At 44.1% G+C, this 21,072-nt stretch overlaps 3 protein-coding genes across 6 annotated transcripts in view; 1 reads left to right on the forward strand and 2 right to left on the reverse strand.

Moving 5' to 3' along the window:
• Positions 1 to 625: 625 nt before the first annotated feature.
• On the forward strand, positions 626 to 10,672 carry LOC310794720 (uncharacterized protein). 3 transcript variants are annotated; one of them, XM_083656738.1, is made up of 12 exons: positions 626 to 754; positions 2,212 to 2,305; positions 2,760 to 2,831; positions 3,236 to 3,328; positions 3,692 to 3,912; positions 4,403 to 4,523; positions 5,417 to 5,494; positions 6,125 to 6,351; positions 6,456 to 7,158; positions 7,437 to 7,679; positions 7,946 to 8,146; positions 8,689 to 10,672. In XM_083656738.1, exons 1-12 carry the CDS (start codon positions 744 to 746, stop codon positions 9,307 to 9,309), a joined length of 2,685 nt encoding a protein of 894 aa, XP_083512864.1. In that variant the 5' UTR covers positions 626 to 743; the 3' UTR covers positions 9,310 to 10,672. The 3 variants fall into 3 exon arrangements, with proteins under 3 accessions (XP_083512864.1, XP_083512866.1, XP_083512865.1); XM_083656739.1 differs by lacking the exon at positions 626 to 754 and adding an exon at positions 1,199 to 1,269; XM_083656740.1 differs by lacking the exon at positions 5,417 to 5,494.
• Positions 10,673 to 11,422: 750 nt separating this feature from the next.
• LOC310794572 (28S rRNA (cytosine-C(5))-methyltransferase-like) lies at positions 11,423 to 16,724 on the reverse strand. Of its 2 annotated transcripts, none has more exons than XM_083656550.1 (6): positions 16,595 to 16,724; positions 15,479 to 16,045; positions 14,577 to 15,100; positions 12,646 to 12,856; positions 12,311 to 12,463; positions 11,423 to 11,872 (listed from the first exon to the last, which is right to left on the reverse strand). In XM_083656550.1, the coding sequence occupies exons 2-6, from the start codon at positions 15,880 to 15,882 to the stop codon at positions 11,674 to 11,676; spliced, it is 1,491 nt and encodes a 496-aa protein (XP_083512676.1). In that variant the 5' UTR covers positions 15,883 to 16,045; positions 16,595 to 16,724; the 3' UTR covers positions 11,423 to 11,673. The 2 variants fall into 2 exon arrangements, with proteins under 2 accessions (XP_083512676.1, XP_083512675.1); XM_083656549.1 differs by having other exon boundaries at positions 15,479 to 15,899; positions 16,595 to 16,698.
• A 3,543-nt stretch (positions 16,725 to 20,267) lies between these two features.
• The window catches only part of LOC310794528 (NLR family CARD domain-containing protein 3-like), a gene marked incomplete at its 5' end in the record, with an annotated part of 389,910 nt that continues 389,105 nt past the window's right edge, over positions 20,268 to 21,072 (reverse strand). The window contains one exon of the mRNA XM_083656498.1: positions 20,268 to 21,024. Coding sequence (XP_083512624.1) covers positions 20,495 to 21,024 — 530 coding nt within the window. The 3' untranslated portion in view covers positions 20,268 to 20,494. The remainder of the gene's footprint in view (positions 21,025 to 21,072) is intronic.

Below are 21,072 nucleotides of genomic sequence, written 5' to 3' on the forward strand. Positions count from 1 at the left end.
TACTAGCGCGGTCGTGTGGTTTGAACATGGGTTTGGTTTGAACAGCAGCATAAAGTGAGCAGGAATTTCTGAGCAGGAATTTCTGACTTCCTGTTTCCAAAATAAAAGCTTTAATTCAAACTCGATAAAATACACAAATTGAAGTGATGTCACACAAATGTAATAAATACCCATGGTAGACTGCACTGTAAATCAGATATAGCTATGTAAAATTCACTCTTGCTGACATTTGGAAAAACATATATATTTTTTTAATATTTCATTTTCAAAAATTTCAGAAAAATACACAAACAAGAAAAACGAACAGGCTCAGTCCTTATATTCATTATGTTGGGTCTCATAGTTAGATTACAACTTTAATTTTTATTTTAAAAACAGAACTTTAGCATCATGCTTTTATTTTGAAGGCGGCAAAAATCACTAAACCGGAAGTGAAATTCGTGCTGGAGCTGTGAAAACCTCTGCTAACTTCACGCTGGTTTCTTGAACAGACCAGTCTCGTTTTCCGTCCCGGGAAAAAAAAATACAGGTAGGCTGCTACACCACCAACCATAACAACGAACAGCACGCTGCTGCACGGGCACAAGTTCGTAAACTGTTGCTTCTGTAACGTCACCGCGAGGAGCCAAGTTACACTGTCTTAAGTTTATTCAAGCCATCTATTCGTTTCTAATAACACCAGTATTATTTTAGGGTAAAATACTGCTGGTAGCAGTCGAGTTCCCCTGCTTTTTGAAGAGCGGATGTCGCGCGGGTAAGTGGAGCTAACGTTAGCTAACGTAGTTTGTGCTATTTAGCAGTGGGAACTGTTTGGCAGCTGTTGTTACATTGCAATCAATTTGACAGACATTTTAGTGCATTTGATTTACGTGTTAACTAGTTTGTCTGTTTAAAAGCCTGTGTGTTGCCCTCTTGTGTTGTGAGCTGGAGGATAGTCTGGACCCAGCAGCTGTATTCCAGAAGCAGAACAATCGAGCTAAACTTTAAGTTCGGGTAACGTTAGGCATTCCTATGCTAGCTCTCTTTAGCTGGTGTGTGTACTGTTACCTTTAGCAGCAAAACACACATGGATATATAAATGATTATGAACGTTTTTCAGCATCGCTGATACAAAAAGATGTCAGGTGGGCGGTTTAGTGGCGTTTGCTCACAACGGCCGTTAGAGGCGCTCTCTACAGACAGTCACAACGTCTCCACTCCAGCAGGCAGTGTGTTCATGAGGCTGGCTAACTCAAGTTAGCTAACCTAGCTTCCTAGCCAAGTTGGGACGTAAGTTATAATGTCCCTTTTTTATCATACGTTTTCTGTTACTCGCAATAGTTTTGTGTTAATAGTTTAGCAGTGCAGTGTTTTCCATTTATAAGGCTATCTTCATTAGATTGGTGCCGACGAACGTGCTAGTTTCCTTTGAGCTATCTGCCTGCTTTTCTGCTCAGAGCAGTTAGCTGTGTACGTTAGCGCAACCGCATGCATGCTTGTGAAGTTAGTCAGGTTGGGGGAAGGGAAAGTGCAATGCCTTGGTAACTACAACATTATCCCAATGAGGCAACTGTTGCGGCTAGCTACACTGTGCCAAGATCTCTGTCTCCATCACAATTTTTCTTATTTTTCTTTCATAAAACTTGAAACGTTATAGCTTGTGAGTCAGCCAGTCTCAGAAACGCTTCAAGATGACATGACGTTGGATCACAAGACTCTAGTCTACATGTACTCATTTCCTTCCTTTCCTCAAAAGAAAGATATCGGCGGTTGCCCCATTGATGATGAGTGGGAGAGAGTAGCCATTTTATAGCAGTTTTATTTTTTTATTTTTTATTTAACCTTTATTTATACAGGTGAATCACCTGTATTGGCTTTTCACAGTGTAGTGATGAGTGATCTGATCAAGGCAGTGTCATTCAGATTAGCATTTCATCTTCACTTCAGTGATCCACGTGGAAGGTTTAATTCAGTGATACTCAACTTGCAGCTGAATTAAATATAATCTTTGGTAACGTTAATTCAGTGGTTCCCAACCTTAGGGTCATGACCCTAAGTGGGGTCACCTGGAATTCAAATAGGGTCGCCTGATTATTATTATTATTTTTAACACCACACACAATTTAATACTACCGAAGATGATTTTTTAAATCTTTATATCTGGTAATGTGTTTGAACTGCCTCTTCAATTTGTCCCTTCTTGTACATTTTTGTTTACTTGTGTGTTTTCAGCATGGACGAAGACAAAGACGATAATCTGTATATTGACACCGACTCGGACTCAGCAGACAAGAAGTTGAACCAAGTCAAATGGACACAGGAGGAGGTGAGTGACATTTAACAATTGTTTCTCATACAACAACACCTTGACATTAATTTTTTTTAGCCATTTAGCTGAAAATCCTGAAAACCTGTCACGATTTAAAGTAGAATTGCCAGAATTACAAAACTGGCTGCTCACTGAACCGTAGCAGCAGGCTAGCACTTAAAAAAAGTATACATACATGGTTGGTCAGCGAACCTTCCTTGAGAAAAATGAACATCAAAATGGATTTATTTATTTAATTTATTTGGCAGGCAGGGACAATGGACAGTCAGAAACTGTCCCAGAATTAGCTAGGAAGCTAAATTTCATCTGAGGTCCCAAAAGTCAGCAGGTTATACTTCAGAATAATACCTTTTATGGCCTTGCTTGCTAACTCAGAATTTCAATTCTAGCTTTTAAGGATTACATTGTATCTGATTATGTTGTATCTGAATTGTTGTCCTCCAATTTACAGGACGAAAATCTCAAAATCCTCATCAGCAACTTTGGGAAGAAAGATTGGAAAACCATCGCCAGTTTCTTACCTGTGAGTAACTGTTGCAGTGCCATTTATATTAGGAATCTCATCATGATGAATCCTTCCTTCTTCCTTGCATTTCATACATCATTCATTCCTTCATTCATCCGTTCATTCATTCATTTGTTTATTTGATTATTTTTCAGATTTGTTTCTATAAAAAATATCATAGCAGTAATATTATAAACTATGTATGTAGCACTCATCTAAAAGCAGCATTTGGAAAGTACTTGACATAAAAGCAAGGAATATGAAGTTGAAGATTTAAAAAAGTGTGTGTGGGGGGGGGGGGGGGGGGATTAAAAATAAATAGTAAACATTAAGAAATCAGATTACAAGTGCGCAGAATCCAAACCATGACAGAAAGGCAGTAAAAGTTAATCTTCAGAAGGGATTTATTTTTGCTGTCACAGGGGCGGACAGACTTCCAGTGTATGGACCGCTGGAAAAAATACCTGGATCCTGACGTGGTCAGGGGCAGCTGGACCAAGGAAGAAGATGAGAAGGTGAGAAATGAGAGTCACACAATCTCTGAGGCTGACCAGTTAACTATTCACGATCATGTTAATCATCTTTTAAGCACCAGTTCATTTGACCACAGGACCAGGACGCAACATTTCTTCAGTCTCTCACGAATGTTGTTTGAAAGTCAAGTTTGTATACTTTTCTGTTAGACACTGTATGAGCTGTTCTAATGTGTCAAACCTCATCAGGTACTTCAAGCAGGTTAAATCAAACACTAAGAATCATTTCTAATTGCGCTTCAGGGACTAACAGAATTATGGAAATAATTACTCTGCTTTGGAAAATGATGAAATCAATCGTATCCACCCCTTCCGTTTGTGTCCATATTTGTTTTCTCTGTTTAGGTGGTTGAACTTGTTGCCCAGCATGGCACCAAAAACTGGGCTGTGGTAGCTAAGAACCTGAAGGGGCGGCAGGGGAAACAGTGTCGTGAGCGCTGGAACAACCACCTTGACCCGCTTGTCAAAAAGTCAAACTGGAGCAACGAGGAAGACCTCATCGTCTACAAAGCCCAAAGCATTCTGGGAAACCGGTGGGCCGAGATCGCCAGGCTTCTCCCTGGAAGGTGGGGCACATAATGTAGCAGTGGTTGATTTGTTGACATTAGTCTTGATGTTTGACAAGGTGGATGGTCCATCAGAAAGAAGATGATGTACTGTAATACAGTATATATATATATATATATATATATATATATATATATATATATATATATATATATATATATATGTGTGTGTGTATATCAATCAATCAATCTTTATTAGCAGACACAAGGTCCAATAAAAACACACACAGTAAAAAATATATATATATATATATATATATATATATAATGTGTGTGTGTGTGTGTGTGTGTATATATATATGTATGTATATATATATGTGTGTGTGTATATATATATATATATATATATGTGTGTGTATGTGTATACCGGTGTATATATATATGTGTATCTAATCCCGTTGACTCGACATAAACATGCATCAGATTGCTGTAAACATAATATAAGTAACGATGCTGAGGTGTCAATGCTAATTTTCAATCCCTCTGGCAGGACGGACAATGCTATTAAGAACCATTGGAACGCGACCATCAGACGTAAAGCCGAGCTGGGTTTATTCAATGAAGATCTTGACAGCGTCACCGTCGACATCCAGCAGTTTGAGCACGGAGAGGTACGATACTCGGAGATCATTGAGATTAGCACGTGTCTAAAAATCTGAACTGGGGCGCATAGTAATTGCAAATACTTTGTATGCATTGTTTTAGCCTGTTTGGTAACACAGTGGTGGTATTTGGCACAGAGGACAATGCGATGAGTGCCATAATGTTTGGGCCAATCACAGGAAAGTATTTGAATGCATTTTCTGTGATGGACAACTGACCTAAATGGTCCTGATGTTATGCGACCCATAAGGGTGTCAAAAATAATCGATTATAAGATGCATCGCGATGCGGACGTGCACGATTCTGCATCGATTCACAAATGTCAAAAATCGATTATTAAATTATTATTGTTATTTTATTTTTTTTAATAATCAAATAAAACATAATTGAAGTACATGCAGTTGTTTATTTTAATTATGGATCATAATACAATGCAATTCCAAATGCACTTTTATTTTAAAAGTAGCCACACAGTGAGAAAAAAGAAAGTGAGAAAAAATAAATCATGTATTGCGGAAAGAAGTGATGCATTGATTTAAGATGCATCGATAATAGTAATCGAATCGAATCGTAGCCCTCTGAATCGTAATCGAATCGAATCATGAGGCCAGTGAAGATTCACAGCCCCAGGCCTTCTAACAACATACAGCATTAATAACATGCGCACCATAGACGGTAGGGTTGGCACGATGACGTCGACCATCGTCGATGGGCCGACCCCCATCCACCTCCGAGCCTTCTACATCGTGATGTGTCACTGTGGAACCATCGCGATGGCACTTTGGTTGACATCGCACACGCCTAATAGCCAGATGACATAATACTAATACCATGCTGTATAGTACATACATGCACAATAGAAGTCTCTACATTCAAGTTGGTGTGGTCTGTTGTCTTGCAGGTAGACTTCAAGTGTGACGTTGTTCTAGACACTGAGCCGGCACCTCCTTTGACGAGTGGCCGCGTCCCTCTTGTGGCGGTTAGAATGCTATAATCATTACATTTCAATGACACTATATCAATTCGATGATCAATGTGTTTTGTTGTTCTCGATGCCCAAGCCATTGATGTGTCTCACTGTAGTCATGTGGTGTGGCTACAAGATCAGACGTGTTGTATATGTATTCATGACTGGGTCTTGAAAAGTATTAAAGTTGATAGATCAATTTAGGGAAAATTAAGGCCCTTAAAAAGTCTTAATCACTATTTGATGAGGTATTAAATTGTGTAGCTATTATGCTGATTGCGTTAAGTGGGCATACTGTGTGCTATCGTCTCATATCGATCGCAGCCCCCTGAATTGAATCGAAATCGTATTGTGGCAGACTTTGTGCTATCAGCAAATATCTGTTGTCCAAAGAATCTATATATCCTATTGTGATGAAACTTGTGATTTACACCAATATTGCTGGCGTTGATGTCTTAAAATATATTGAAAAGGTCTTAAAAAAGCCTTAAAATGTATTGAATTTAACTTCAGGATTCCTAACCTGTCATAGAAAAGTGCTTATTTGCCAAAGGCACACACAGCTGGCAAGCATGTATGCATAATATGTAGGGCTGAGATAGTTCTTCACTTTTTAACTCCTACTCCTTACTGGTCCTGTAGCTCAACCCCAAGAAAGAGACAAAGCCGAAGGAGGAGAAGAAAGCCAAGCAGAAGAAGGTCCCTCCTCCACAGACCTTACCATCGAGGAAAGAGTATTCCTCGCGCCCCCTCAGCTCCAGCTCCAGCTCCAGCTCCAGCCCAGCCATTGCACCGGTCCAGATGGAGATCCAGGGGAAGCTCACTGAGGCAGCGCTGAGGATGATTGCCGAGGACATGCTGCCTCTCAGGTGACTTTCACTGGAAAAACACGCAATTTGAGACCGTCAGTTAAATTGAGAATAGTTTGAAAATGTACACTATCAACCTGTCATCTTCTCTTTGTTCCTCTCAGTTTTGTGGAAGGCACAGGCTTCAGGTCGTTCATGAGCACCATCATTGGTCCTCAGTACAGCAAGCTCTCGCAGCGCGCCGTGGGCCAGCATCTGTACGAGGACGTGGAGAAAAAAGTCAAGCCCCAGTTTATCCACGACCTGAAGGCCTGCCTGGCCACCGCCAGCGGCGGGGAGGGCGTCATTCACGTCACCTTTGACCTGTGGGCAGGTGGCCAATCGTCGGAGGAGCCCATCGTCGCCGTGCAGCTCCACTACCTCAACGACAGCTGGCAGATCCGTCATCCCACCGTGGCGTTCCGTCGCCTCGGCCGCAAGAACCTGAGCGGCGCCGTGGCCCGTGAGCTGGAAGGCGTGCTGCTGAGCTACGGCATTTTCCCGCACAACATCGGCTATGTCCTCCCCAACCAGGCCAAGGAAGCGGTGGCGGCCAACAGCTTGTTCTGCGACTACAAGATCATGTGCTCGTCTCACAGGGGGGAACCGGACGGAGACGAGTTGGTGGCCTTTCTGTCGGACCAGCTGTCCGAAACGGAGGAGTCGCCCTTCTCGGAGCTGCAGATGGGAACCGGGACCAGCTGTGTGGCCAAAATGCTGCAGCTGGTGATCAAGGAGGCACTGAAGAACTCCAGGGTTGTGGAGAACCTGCTCTCCCAGGTCCACAATGTGGTGGCTTTCTTCAGGAGCAGCGCCTACTGGACCGAGGTAGGAGAAATACACTTGTGTTGTATTTTTTTTACAGCCCAGGTGTTTTAATACAAGGTGTAAAGGGACCTGGCATTAAAATGCATTTTGGGTGATTGGATTCCAATCGGATAGTTTTTTATTTAATGTAATGATTTCATTATACAGCCATCATGTCCCCAGAACATTTCCTTTAGTAAACTGACAGATACTTTTTCAATGGGGAATCACAGAAAACAAACAGTTTCTGGCTCTAGAGACGCATGGTACTTATATGGCCGTCACGTTTTCTTTCTCAGGTGCTGTTGAAGGAGTGCGGCCTGTCTCTGTCCCCTCCCTCCAGTAGTTGCCGTTGGAACTCCATGATGATCTCCATGCGCCGGATGGTCCAGGAGACGGCCTGGAGCGCCATCACATCCGTCCTGGCCCAGGCTCGAATAGAGGCCAAGGACACCACCAGTGCCCCGCCGCTGGTCCAGGCCAAGCGGGAACAGGTGGTCGACATCCTGGGTCTCCTCGAGCCCTTTGAGGAAGCCATCCAGGTAAGAGAGTTACGAGGTGCCAACATAGGCAAAGCTCAGCCTAGGCAAGTTAGTTGCTGTTTTACATCTCATTGATACCCAAATAAGTTGCGGATCTACTTCTGGTCGGTTTCACACCTGACAAGGACAGTCTAACAGTTTTCATGTTTTTTGTTATTTTATTGTTTTTTTGTTTTTGTATGTTGGATAATTTAGATTTGAGCTTAATTTGTAACCAGTAGTATATTGTTGGTAGAAACTGACTGACTGCTGTACTTTAAACCCAGGTCCTCCAGGGAAATGGGGTGACCATCTCCTTCATCATCCCCTCCATCGTTGGCCTGGATAAGAGCTTGGAGAACCGCAGCACCAGCTACACCCACTTCTCCAAGGGCCTGCGCATGGGCCTCCACACCCACTTCCAGTCCATGATCCTCCAGAGGGACCTGATCGTCGCCGCCGTGCTCGACCCCAGGATCAAACTGCAGGTATGGAGTTTGGACGGATGTATGAAGTTCGTTGTCATCCTTGATCTAAAGTAGATCAATTGAACGATGACAAAGAGAGATGGGAGATGGTGGCCCCAAAATGGCTTTAGAGGGGGGCAGTATGACATAGACAAAATTCTGTTTCTCAGACAAAATAGCTCTTTTGCCACATCTGATCCTATAGATTTAATGTAAAAGAAAACAATGGTTTGACTGCTTTCCAAACACCTGAAAAAGTCTCAGTAATGAAGATAAAAAAATGAAAATAAAATAGCATTCAACGTATTTTCAGATGTTGAAAGCTACATTTCTGTCCATACCTGTGACCCAGGCAAGATGACCGCCTTCTGTTACACAGTGTAACAGCAATGCCCCATCCAATCTGTGGTAGATCTATGAGTGAGAGAACGTCATCCACAAATAATTGTTCTGTCGTTTTGCAACAATGGTTCTTTGAGTTTAAATGTAATCTGTCAAAGTACAAATCACAGTTTGTATCTGGCCTTGGAAGCAAAACTCTAACCCTGACTGCCTTTTTCCAGCCATTCCCTGATGCCAAACAGGAAGGAGAGATGTTCCTAATGGCTCTGTCAAAGTCCCAGGCTCGCTCCATGGTGGAGGAGACGGTGGAGGAGACGGTGGAAAACATGGACGCCGTGGCCTCTCCCACTGTGGAGGCAGCTGAACAGACGACAGGCGAGGGAACGCAAAGCAAGCAGGACCACGAAGAGGAGAGCCAGTCCAACTCGATCGCGGACGCTTCCGGCGCCGGCTTAGACGACACCGACGGCGGCGATGGAGACGGCGAAAACGACGTCAAGCGCAAGTCCGACTCCATCTTCAACTTTCTCCAGCCACCCGCCAAAAAGAAGAAGATCTCTGAGCTGGACATGTACCTGTCGGAGCCGCTGCTGTGCGCTAACTCCAGCTTGCCGTTCTGGAGGTGTGCTAACCGCTTCCCCCGGCTGCAGAACATTGTCAGGAAGCTGCTGGCCGTACCGGCCACCTCGGGGGGCTTCGACCGCCTCTGTCCCATGGCCACATGCATCGTCCGGGCCAAGAGGAGCCGTCTGCCCCCTCACACCACAGAGAGGCTGCTTCTGTACAGAGACTCCCTAAGAGGGAAGAACGCAAAGAAGACCAACGGCGTCGCCAAACACTGAAGTGCCTCCAGCTCATTCCATCATTCAGCACAAACTGCATACTTCACCTAATAATACGTCCAGCTTGCACACGTTACTGACACCAGCCTCAGGTCTCAGTCTATATCCACACCACTCATTTAGAGAGAGTAAAACAACAACAATCCAAAGTGTTTAGGTTAGGTTAGTTAGATTAGTTAGGTTAGTTAGATTAGTTAGGTTAGTGTCCCTTCGTGCAGAAAGGCCGGTGGTAGGCAGAAGTCGTGTGCTTGTAAACAGATAAAATGGAGTCATATAATGTAACGTTGCTCGGGGGGAAAATCTATTTTCAACGTTTAAAAAGTTCTCTCCATGTTACAAAGTGATCTCCAGTTTGTTTCACTACGGAGAATAGCGTGGGGGAGAGCGTCATTTCTGGTCACGTGACAGAGGGCCGTCGGTTTGGTTTGGTTTGTTAGCCGCCGTTCAAACAACTATTTTTGGACAATTAGTGCCCAGACGATTGGTAGGCGGAGCTCTCCCAACTGTGACACAATCCCACTCACTTTTCACTTCCTGAAGGGGGGGGATAGTCTGTTTAGCTTTAGAATGATATTTAGAATCGACACAGCCCGGGAATATCATCAACAGCAAAATCAGTGCAACAGGTGCAGGATTTGTTGGTGTCATTTGATGTCTACTCTTCATATTATGATCAGTTGGTTTGGTTCAAACTGAAATGTTCCTCTTGATGTTCCTTGTTCCCCTTTTCATGGTTAGTATGTCAGACCTGAGATCACCTGACAAACATTCCCAATAGTGCTCCAGGATGTAACCAGTCGGCCTTTATAGACACACTATATGAACGCTAAAGACTTGAACGATACAAAATAATACCTCTGATTAATAGTTTATTTCTCCTGCTGACTTGTTTTCGTTTGTGAGACACCAGGTGCAGACAGACTGTTGGTTCACTTTGCAGTAAAACGTTGTTTTTTTTCCAGCCTGCAAACTGTTTTGTTTGCGTTTGCTTTTCTGTAGGTCAGTGATGCTTCAAATGACTGAACTGTGATGTTGAATTGTTTTCACACTGTGGGCAGATCGCGTTTTGCATCTTCATTTGACACGAGTTAAGCAGCTGACCTACATTCAATGTACACGTATGTCACGATACGATGTTATGTCACAGGAGTCAGGCGTTGGGCAGATTTTTTCAACATACGGTTACAGCAACAATTGAACGTAATTAATGAATGTAAACACCTTCGTCCAATCAGAAGCCATCCTTGTAATCATCAGTTGGGTCAAGTATTGGTCAACAACATCTTGATCAGCTGCTTCTGCTGGACGGACCTCTTTTCTCGCATTGTTTATTTAACTGATGGAAATATCCAGAGAATGTTACAGAATAAATGTTATGTTAATGTTATGGAATAAAGCCTTTTTTTCTCTACAATACTCTGTCTGTGCCTTGTTGTTTTCATGTGTTGAAAGTTCAGCATTAACCCATTGATACCTGATGCAGCATTTCCTAGACCGCGAACCGCAAATGAGGGATATACATGCAAATGCTGCATCAGGTATCAATGGGTTAACCCAGTGTGGCCATTAACTGTTAACAATTAACAATTGATTACTTAACAATTTATTTTGTCTAAATTCAGGATTTTCAAGCGGAAGTTGGTTATACCTAACCTGAGCTGCCAGATGTATGTAGGTTGGTTCACATTTGAATTGTTGAACAATGCTGCCATCTGGCGGATTCAGGTTAGGTTATACCTCCTACACATAAACAATGGGTTGGAGAAGTGATGGCTCATCTAAAACTTGAAAAGTTGAAATACTCAATTCGAGGGTCTGTGCAAAAGTTTTTTAAAGTCTGGCAACCATTTTTAAATTATTTTGAGTCTCAATATGCTACAATAGAGTAAAATGATATTCTACTTTTTTTATGTTTCTATAAGGTGGTGATGCGAACTGTGTGAGGTAGTGGTCATCAGTTATATGTTGCTGTTTTGTTTTATTTTATTTTATTTTTGTGTCTCAATGTGGGAAAGGGGGGTTTACGTTTCATGAGTTTGTCTGTTTGAAAAAATAAATACAAATATTTGAATAAATTCATTATTTTAATATTTAGAAAAATGTATAGTCAGATAGTCAAGACAATAGTCTGGAAACAAATATTTTCCCATACTCTTCCTTTTTCCAGATCTGGAAAATAGTCTAATCAAATTCCATACTTTCGTAGGAACCCTGGGCACAGGCAGAGGCAATGTTATAGAGTAAAAAAAAATCTTTATTTTCAGTTCCATTCCCCAGATGTTTCATTGGAAAGGTATAGGCCCTGTGCATGACATTCCCCTCCAGACAACATGGTGGCAGTCTCTCCATTTTAAATGTCCAGTTTCACTCTGCTTTGGCTGCCTTCTTTTTCTTCTTCCTCTTCCTCTTCTTCTTGGCTGGCATACCGACGGCGTGCACTTCAGGTTTGTCCTCCGTCGCCTCCATTTCCTCCTCCTCACTGGCTGCTGCCTCTCCTGGAGAGGCAGCAGGCTTCTCCTCACAGACAGACGGGCGGCAGGGTGTCTCCTCTGGACCGGGGTCACTGTTAAGAGAGCAGAGGGAGGGAAGCAAACATGTTGATGCTGTTGTGTGGAAACCTTGTGAATTCAGTTCAGGTGTTTTAGATGGTTCGGACTAACTTGACTGTTCTTGTGGTCCTCAACCTGGGAGTCTATCAGCGAAAATACATTCAAAACATTCCTTTATAGATTACACTCCTGCCTAGATTTCTTTGATGACAGAAAGGTGTCTGGAAGAAGAAATCACACATCAAAAACAAATGACTACTTCTAATTAATTTGCATTATCAGGGGAAGTGTCCAAAATACAAAAGTATATTGTATTTGTAAAGTAAGACTTTTAGGTGGAATTGGCTAGAATAGAATAGACCCCTAAAGGTTTTACTGTACAAATTGCACAGGATAAAAAAAATCATGATTTCCACAATAATTTAAATTTGAAATCACTGGACAATATTTACATGATGTGCAGCGCTTGCTCCTGGTCTTCACAGTGTTTCTCCAGCAGAGCCACAAAGAAGCCGTGTGTGAGGGTGGTGCTGGTGCTGGCACGCAGGCACTGGCTGAGCGGCTGCAGGCCACGCTCCGGCCACTGGGCCAGCAGAGGAACCAGCCTGAGGGGGAGACAGAGACGTCCAGGGGAGGGTTCAATATTTACTGTTCATAATCCAGATCTTCAAACTGCACGTTAGTGCGGTCCCAAACACTGTCCACTTGCAAAAACGGAAACGCTGTAATTGCAATATAAAATGCAGCCGGACACCTCTTTAGCCCGCAGCAGGTGGAGTAGACCTACCTGAAGCCGGGGTTTTGCTGCAGACAGGCGGTGACGACCTCCTCGTTCTCCTGGCTGTGGACGGAGCAGGTGGAGTAGACCAGGCGCTGCAGGCGGGGGAAGCGCAGGCCGTGGTTCAGGCAGCGCAGCTGGAAGGAGGCCAGGGAGGCCAGACGAGCTTGCTGCTTCTCCCCGTCAGTGGAGGAGGCGTCGTCACGCAGACACACCATACCTGCAAAATACACACACACACACACACACACACACACACGTCATAAGCAAATGATATGAGAGGGGAAAATGCACACAATCACTGATGAGGAAACCTTGCGAGGCAGCTGGATTCACGCGAGATCATGAGATCACGATCACACGACACACAAACCATCTGGCAGCGTCAGGTTACTGATGAGGTGCAGGCTGACCGAAAGCAATACAAATCAGAATCAGAATCAGAATCAGAAAGACTTTAACACATTGAGTGCCACAGCGCTTCAGTAAAATTGTCTGGAGCCTGTGCCAGATTCACTTCCATTCAGTTGAAAACAGCTATAGAATTTTTTCTATTAGGGCTATATTGACAGGGCTGGACTTTAATGAAACATTGGACACTCCTGCTTCTTCCAAAGAAGAAATTTTGTTTCTAGACAGTTCCATTATGAAATGACAGCCTCTGAAAGAAGAGCACTTTCAAGGGTTTTCTGTTTTTTTTTTTACTTTTCAAGATAAAGTCACTTTTATGAATACTTTTTGCACTCTAATTTCAAGCACATTCACTGACTCTGGCTGGTGTTTTCTGATGTGGTGGCGTGGTGTGGTTCTGTGCAGCCTGCGTGCCCCACCCCCCCCTCCCCCCCTCTCCACCCCTGAGCTGCGGGCTCCTCCCCACACGCACACAGTCTGTCTTCGCAGCCTCGGTTTTTGCCCCGGGCAGATTTCAGCGCAACAAGGAAATGGCAGGCGGGACTGAGGGAGAAGGTTTGGCCGTTCGGCTTCGGATGCTGCCTTTCTGGCGGGTGGTCGTGTGGAGGGGCTGTGTGCAGGCGGATAGACAGAGGCGGAGGAGCTCAGTTGTGGGCTCGGATCGCAGCCAACTGTCGGCTGCGGACAGAGCAATCTGTGTGGCTCTGGCTGCAGCATGCGTCGGTGTCTCTCTGATCACGGCTTTCTCCGCTTTCTCCTGCACAAAGTAAAGGATCTGAGGTGGGTGGCGCAGCTCCCGTGTAGAGTTTTAAGGTGGCACCGTGTGATCCCTTGAAGGGATTCATGCTCACTGGCTGGGTACGACCTTAAACAGCAGAATTATGGAATAATATGAATTATGATTTTAGGACGTCCACAGACGTCCTTGGCACTCCTCGTTACTTTTTTTTAGGACGTCCACAGACGTCCTTGGCACTCAATGTGTTAATGATCCCCGGGGGGAAATTGGGACAAGTTACAGTAGCTCGCTCACAGAACACACATAGCATAAAATAGACAGTAGTAAATGCAATATAAGCAAATAAGCAGAAAAACACAACATAGCATAGAATAACTAGTAAATGCGATAGAAACGAAAAATAATTAGAATGTCAGTAGCAAAATACAATTCGTAGAGTAAGTATACATTCTGTATACTTCTGATCCAGGAGGACTGTTGTAAACGAAACATGGCGTTACTGATCGTGTGTTACTGATCGTGTGTGTTACTGATCGTGTGTTATAGCATACTAGATTATTATTATTATTATTAGTGTTATAGCATACTAGAAATAGAGCACGCTTCCAGTATTTCCAGCGCACGCAGTTCACATGCACACGCTCGCCCACTCAGCTGACCGTGCTCATTTCTACTGTACCTCGTACTTTGGTTCGCGTGTGAGAGCAAACACGTGCTCGAGGTCTCACCTGCTTCGCGCTTCATTGCTGCAGCAGCACCACCAACTATGAGATCAAACACTGAATCCTACCTGATCCGCTGCACGAGGGATCCAGCAGGACAAACTCCACGTCTTTATACTGCGGGCTGTCGGGATCCACCTTCAGGAAGTCCTGGTTGGCCAGCTGCTGACACGTGACCCCCGCCCGCAGCAGGAGGGTGGACATGGTGGACAGACGCTTGGCGTCCAAATCAAAGGCAAACAGCTTCCCCTTGTTCTTCAAGATGGCCGCCAGGTGGCTGGTCTTGTTGCCCGGGGCGGCGCAGGCGTCGAGGACGTGGCTGCCGGGCGGCGGGTCGAGGAGGTGGGCAGGGAGGCAGCTGGCTTTGTCCTGCAGGATGATGTGACCCGCCTTGTACAAGAAGTGGTCATGGAAGTCCGTCTTAGGAGCAAAGACCAGCAGGTCCGAGAGGTGCAGATCCCTCACAAAGGATTTCTTCTTAAGGCTCAGGTCCTCCAGCCTCCAGGCCTGTCCCAGGTAGGAGAACCCGTCCCTCTTCAGGTAGTCGACGGCATCGTCCACCGTGGTCTTCAGGGTGTTCACGCGCACATACCTGGCAGAGATATTTAGAGTTTAGTATTCGTCATCAAGTTTTTATTTTGTTTTTGATTTTTGTTTTCAATTCAGTTTAGTTACAGTAAGTTTCCAGAGTGGGTTTGCTTTTTTCTTTTCTTTTTTATAATGGGGTGGTGGGGCTATTTGCCAAGGGCAACAACACTGTGAAATTCACTCAGAGTTATGTAGACATCCCAGTCTCAATATATATTATGCATCAATGTCTCCTCATGCTTCTGTTGACAAATTTGACCAAATTTTGTCAAAGACTGAAACTGAAGAAATATTCTGTATATTTTTTATTTTACTTAGTTTCGTAAGAACACAATATCTTTTCAGTTCGTTTAGCTTCAGTTAACTCTAACACCCTTGATACCTGGGCAGCTGCTCGGCCTCGGGTGGCTGGACGCCGGTGGCAGGGAGCAGGTCCTGGTTCCTGCTGACCTTGTGTTTGATCTTGATGCGGGCCAGCTCCGCCTGCAGTCTGGACCGGTGCTTCATCATCACGGCCTTCCAGGCGCCGCCGCACTTCAGCCCCCGGCCCAGCAGCAGGTCGTACACCAGCACTTTGGCCAGGCTCATCTTCAGCCGGCTCAGTTTGAGCAGCTTGGTGGACTTGATGATTTCCTGCAGGATGGACGAGTACTTCTGGGTCTCGCACACCAGGGCGAACAGCTGCTTGATGTTCTCAAAGCCGCTGTCGTACACCAGAGTCTTCAGAGCGCCCTGCTTCTGCTCAGCTTTCTCCAGGATCTCGGCAGCTCTCGTGTACAGCGCCATGGCTGAAAACAACTCCTCTGGAAAAGAGTAAAACAATCACTGACAATTCCAGCCCAGGTTGGACCAGTCTAAACCCAGTAGCTTTTGATCTAGATCAGAGGTTTTCAAAGTGAGCGGGAGGCAGGCCTCCCCAGGGGGGCTCCAAGCAGTTTCAGGTGAGACTCTGTGAATGGAAGTGAAAAAATAGTACATTAGTTTTTAAAAGGTTGTCACATAGAATAGACTAAATGAGTGTGATTTGGTTAAAGAGATACCGTAGTTCAGATATACAGTAGTTTTGGGGAATTTGAGAGTTTTTCCCAGAGTCAGAACAAATTAATGCCATCAGACAGGCCTTTATATGTATTGGGTGTCGTCTGATGTATGTCAAACAGTAATCTCAAGCTATCTTGTCACAAATGTTGAGTGTCTGGCCTCAATTGAGCGAGAGGGGGGGGGTCCTTTTTCCAAGCCTTGTCTGGGGGGAGGCTCACAGTCTCAGACTTTGAAAACCCCTGACCTAGGTTAGAGCATTTCACTGTAAGTACAATAAAATATACTGTCAATGATCTCTAAACCACATATTTTTGTGCGAGACAACATGAAATGCTCCAAAAATAGAGCGTGGTGTTGTTATACGTCGTAGACAAAATGCTTTCAATATGTAATAATCTTTTCCAGGTATGAAATCCTCTGTTTGATCATTTGAATGTAAAACAAATAGTAAACATACCTCTGTTCTGGTCGCTGTTAGCAAAAGACACTGGTTGTAATATTAATGAGGCTTGACAACGACTTTATATCAGCATAACTTTAGTAGCTACTCGTGCAGTTCAGTATACAGCTCATGCAGTTCAGCTCAGTATCACGTTCTGTTTGCTTCCGTGTTACGTACAGCGTCATCAACTACGGATACTCATGAGGTACAAAAGCCCATTACATCACACTGGTGATCATCTGCGACTTGGCGACGTTTGACCATTGATGACTGGACTCTGTAAAGTTTCAAAATGAGACCACAGCACAAAGGGGGTAGCGTTATATCTCTTTTAGTTAACTTGTACTTTGCTAGAGGCACATGTCACTTATTCTATCGCCACCGGCTCTCTGATTATCGGTCTCCTTCTACCCACGAAGAAGACAGGCCACTGATATCCCAACAACAAACCGAGAGCGCCGTCTCGTGGAACAACATGAGAACATCACATGCATGTGCCATGTGCTAATCCAGTGTGCTTTGCACCCTCATTCAGGTCTACACCCCCTCCTGCCTACCTGAACTCCCTCATTCAGGTCTACACCCCCTCCTGCCTACCTGAACTCCCTCATTCAGGTCTACACCCCCTCATGCCTACCTGAACTCCCTCATTCAGGTCTACACCTGAATGTCTACCCCCCACACACACACACACACACACACGCACGCACGCACGCACGCACGCACGCACACACACACACACACACACACACACACACACACACACACACACACACACACACACACACACACACATTGTAACATAGGAGTGTAAACAGAGCTCTTATTATTGAGTCACTAACGCTCCTGGTTTAAAAAAAGAGGCAGAGCTTCATCTTAATCTAGAGGGAAATCAGGAGACAGTGATGTCAGCGTGAGCTGAACCTGGAAGCATGGCACAGGGTCAAGGGTCAATTCACTTTCTATTCAGCCAGTTAAGCTGCTGGATTCAATCCACAAACTGAGAACAAAATCTTGAAAAAGGTTCATACATGCTGTCTTGAAAGAAATCAATGAGAATCAAGACTCTATGACTGACCAATGGACAGAAGCTTGACTTGATGAATTTGAGCCAATGGTTTGCAATTTGGTCCTTCTTTAATCTGTTTTCAATTCATTCCTGTTAGCTTTTACTTGTTTTATTCCCTGTCAAACACTTAATAACTCTACCTGCAAAAGTGCTAAAGAAATAAAACATAATTATTAATGTATTTATATTATTGCCAAACACCATCTTTCTCACTAAGCATGCGGTGTACGCCCATGTGTTACTTCTTCAGATGATATATTTGACATGACATGATATCAAAGAACTTTTATGGAAAGAACTGACAGCTCCATATTGCCCCATTGCAACATCAGCGCCCAGCAGCCTCCGCCATTTTTTATTTTTGGAAGCGTGACAGCGCCAAAAGAACCTCGCACAGGCTCGCAGTGGTCAGCTGCGGTAGCGCGGGCCCCTATAATCAGCCTCTCTAAACAGTAACTCAACGGGAGAACACTCTAAATTTCGTGGATTCACATCTTTTCTGGGCGTACTGTAAATCTTGATTGAAGTGGTGTAGTGCAGGGATGTAAAACAACAACCATATTGTGGAAACTAAGCAAAATTTTTCGTTTTTTTCTTTTAGTTTTTTCAAGATAAATAGTAAATGCAAAGGACCCGAGGTTAAAACCACGGCAACGCACTTCTGACGGAGTGGACGACAGCCGCATTAGCTATTTATCTTGAAAAAACTAAACAAAGAAAACGAAAAATTTTGCTTAGTTTCCACAATATGGTTGTTGTTTTACATCCCTGCACTACACCACTTCAATCAAGATTTGCAGTACGCCCAGAAAAGATGTGAATCCACGAAATTTAGAGTGTTCTCCCGTTGAGTTACTGTTTAGAGAGGCTGATTATAGGGGCCCGCGCTACCGCAGCTGACCACTGCGAGGCGCATTCTGTTTCCAAAAATGGCCGGAGTGTCCTCTCTTTCCTTCCATGCTCTTTGATGATATGACTGAGGGAAGGCAGAAAGCAGCTTGATTAGTTGATGCAGTCGTAGCACTTCATTGCTACTGTGCAGCCTTTTTGCACTAACTTATCAACTGAACACTCAGCACTTTGTATTGTTTTTATAACTTTGAATCATGCAGGGAAGTTTTGCTGATCGTGGCTCTTTAACAGCAACACTCTTCATATTCCTCGTCTGCTGACTTGCTTTGTGTTGAGTGTGAAGTCTTCAAACTAAATCAATTATAGATTTATCAGTTAAAATTAGACCTTTGCAGCTCGGACTCAGCAGGGAAATAAAACAGAATATGAGCACATCAAATATGAAATACAAATAAAGTGTCCTCAGTTGTCAGCAGCAGAGGGAGCCAGAGAGCTGTTGAAGAAGATGAGAGACTGTGATGCTGACAGACAGACATCACATAACTACACATTTACTCATTTACTGTGTAGTCATGTTTTGTTATTTTAGTTTCCCTAATTAAGGTTTCTCTTTTAATTTAATTTAATCCAGATCAGTGGTTCTCAATGTGAGGTCCGGGGGGACCACCAGGGGTCCTTAAGGAGGTTCCAGGTGGTCCCAAGCAAACTGATTAATTAAATTTCCAAGAAGTGAACACAAATAGATGTAGAAGATCACAGTTTCTCTGTTATCTCTACAATACAGACACACGTACATCAATGTGTCCAGAGAAACAACTGACTAGATAATTATACAAAACCAACATGCAGGAAACTTTGATTCCAACTGTGTATAGTTTATTGTTTATTGTTATTGTCACATTACCCCACAGCTTCACTTCTCCCTCCCTAGAGCTCTCTCTCACTCACACACACACACACACACGCGCGCGCGCGCGCGCACACACACACACACACACACACACACACACACACACACACACACACACACACACACACACACACACACACAGAGTCGCGCGCTGCAGTTTAAACTGCCGAGTGTGGGGAAAAAAACAGAGTGGATGGACCAAACCACTTTGGCGCACATTGCGGGGGTGGGGGGTGTCAACAGCCTATCAGAATGCGGTTTGTGTGGTGGCCACGTGGGTCACTTGTAAATCTGACCAATCAACAACCACACACGTGAATATCAAGCGCTAGACAGAAGAATGGAGGCATTGCAAAACGTTGTAAATGTGTCTCTAATCTTGATATGAAACAGTTTGAGATGAGGTGTAGAGGCTCTGCTGTGCTGTGGCAACATGTTGGAAGTTAACTGAAATCATTTGACTCCTCAAATCATCAAACTCACAGTTTTTACCACAACAATCAGCAAATGAATCAAGATGATTTCAGCCACAGCTGCACACACACAGACGAACGCGCGCAGACACACGCAGACACACACACACGCGCGCGCGCGCGCGCACACACACACACACACGTTTTTTTATTAAATAATAGTGAAATAAAGCAGAATGGGTCAGATTTGTTTAATGGCAGATGTTGATACTTATATGCACACTACACACTCATCTCTTCATGACCTCATATCAACAAGATATGATTTGATTTGAGGAACATTGTAATCACATGTTAAGTCAAAGTTATATAAAAAGTATAGAATCAAATGTTTGAAAGCAACACGATCAAACAATGTGAATTTAACCTTAAATTGTTGGAAACATGAGAGATGTTTAGTTTGGTGACATGAATAAAATACAAACATAACAAAGGTCCAAAAGAAAGAGATTTTAACCTGTCAATCATCAACAACAGACTGTGTGTGTGTGTGTGTGTGTGTGTGTGTGTGTGTGTGTGTGTGTGTGTTTGTGTGTGTGATCCTGTACAGAGTGAAGCATCATGTCAGCAGCTGTGTTTGGTAACAGTGTGTTTCTCTCTCACTCCTCTATCTAACACAGAGACACTGAGCCACCATCAGACCACAGATGGAACCCAGGGTACAGAGGTTCAGTGAAGGTGGAGTTGAACGTGTGGAGATGAATCAGTTTGTCAGAGGAAACGTTGTAGAAGGACAGAGAGCCAGCAGGCCAGTCAAGATACACTGCGACTCTGTTAGAGCGAGAGGAGGGTAGAGGTATGTCTGTGCCTCTGTTATTGTGCAGGGCTCTGTAACCAGCATCAGAGCAGATCAGACTCCAGGACTTTTCATTATGTCCAAGCCTGCTGTCATAACCCCGTCCTCTCCTGCTGATTCCTCTGTAAGTCACTCCTATAAAAACATCTCCTTTACTCTCCACCTCCCAATAACAGCGACCAGTCAAACCATCTCTACACAGCAGCTGAGCCCAGTCGTCAAATCTCTCTGGGTGATCAGGATATGGCTGCTCCTCTCCCCACACACTCGTCACCTTTCTGTTGTCTTCAGACAGGAGGAGGTCTCTGTGTGCTGTGTTTGGGTCCAGTGTGAGTTTACAGGCATCTGATGAGAGAACAAGACTCAATACAGAAACTCTTTTGATTCTAATAG

This window comes from Poromitra crassiceps, assembly GCF_964638095.1.
Source record: "Poromitra crassiceps genome assembly, chromosome: 20".
Taxonomy (NCBI): domain Eukaryota; kingdom Metazoa; phylum Chordata; class Actinopteri; order Beryciformes; family Melamphaidae; genus Poromitra; species Poromitra crassiceps.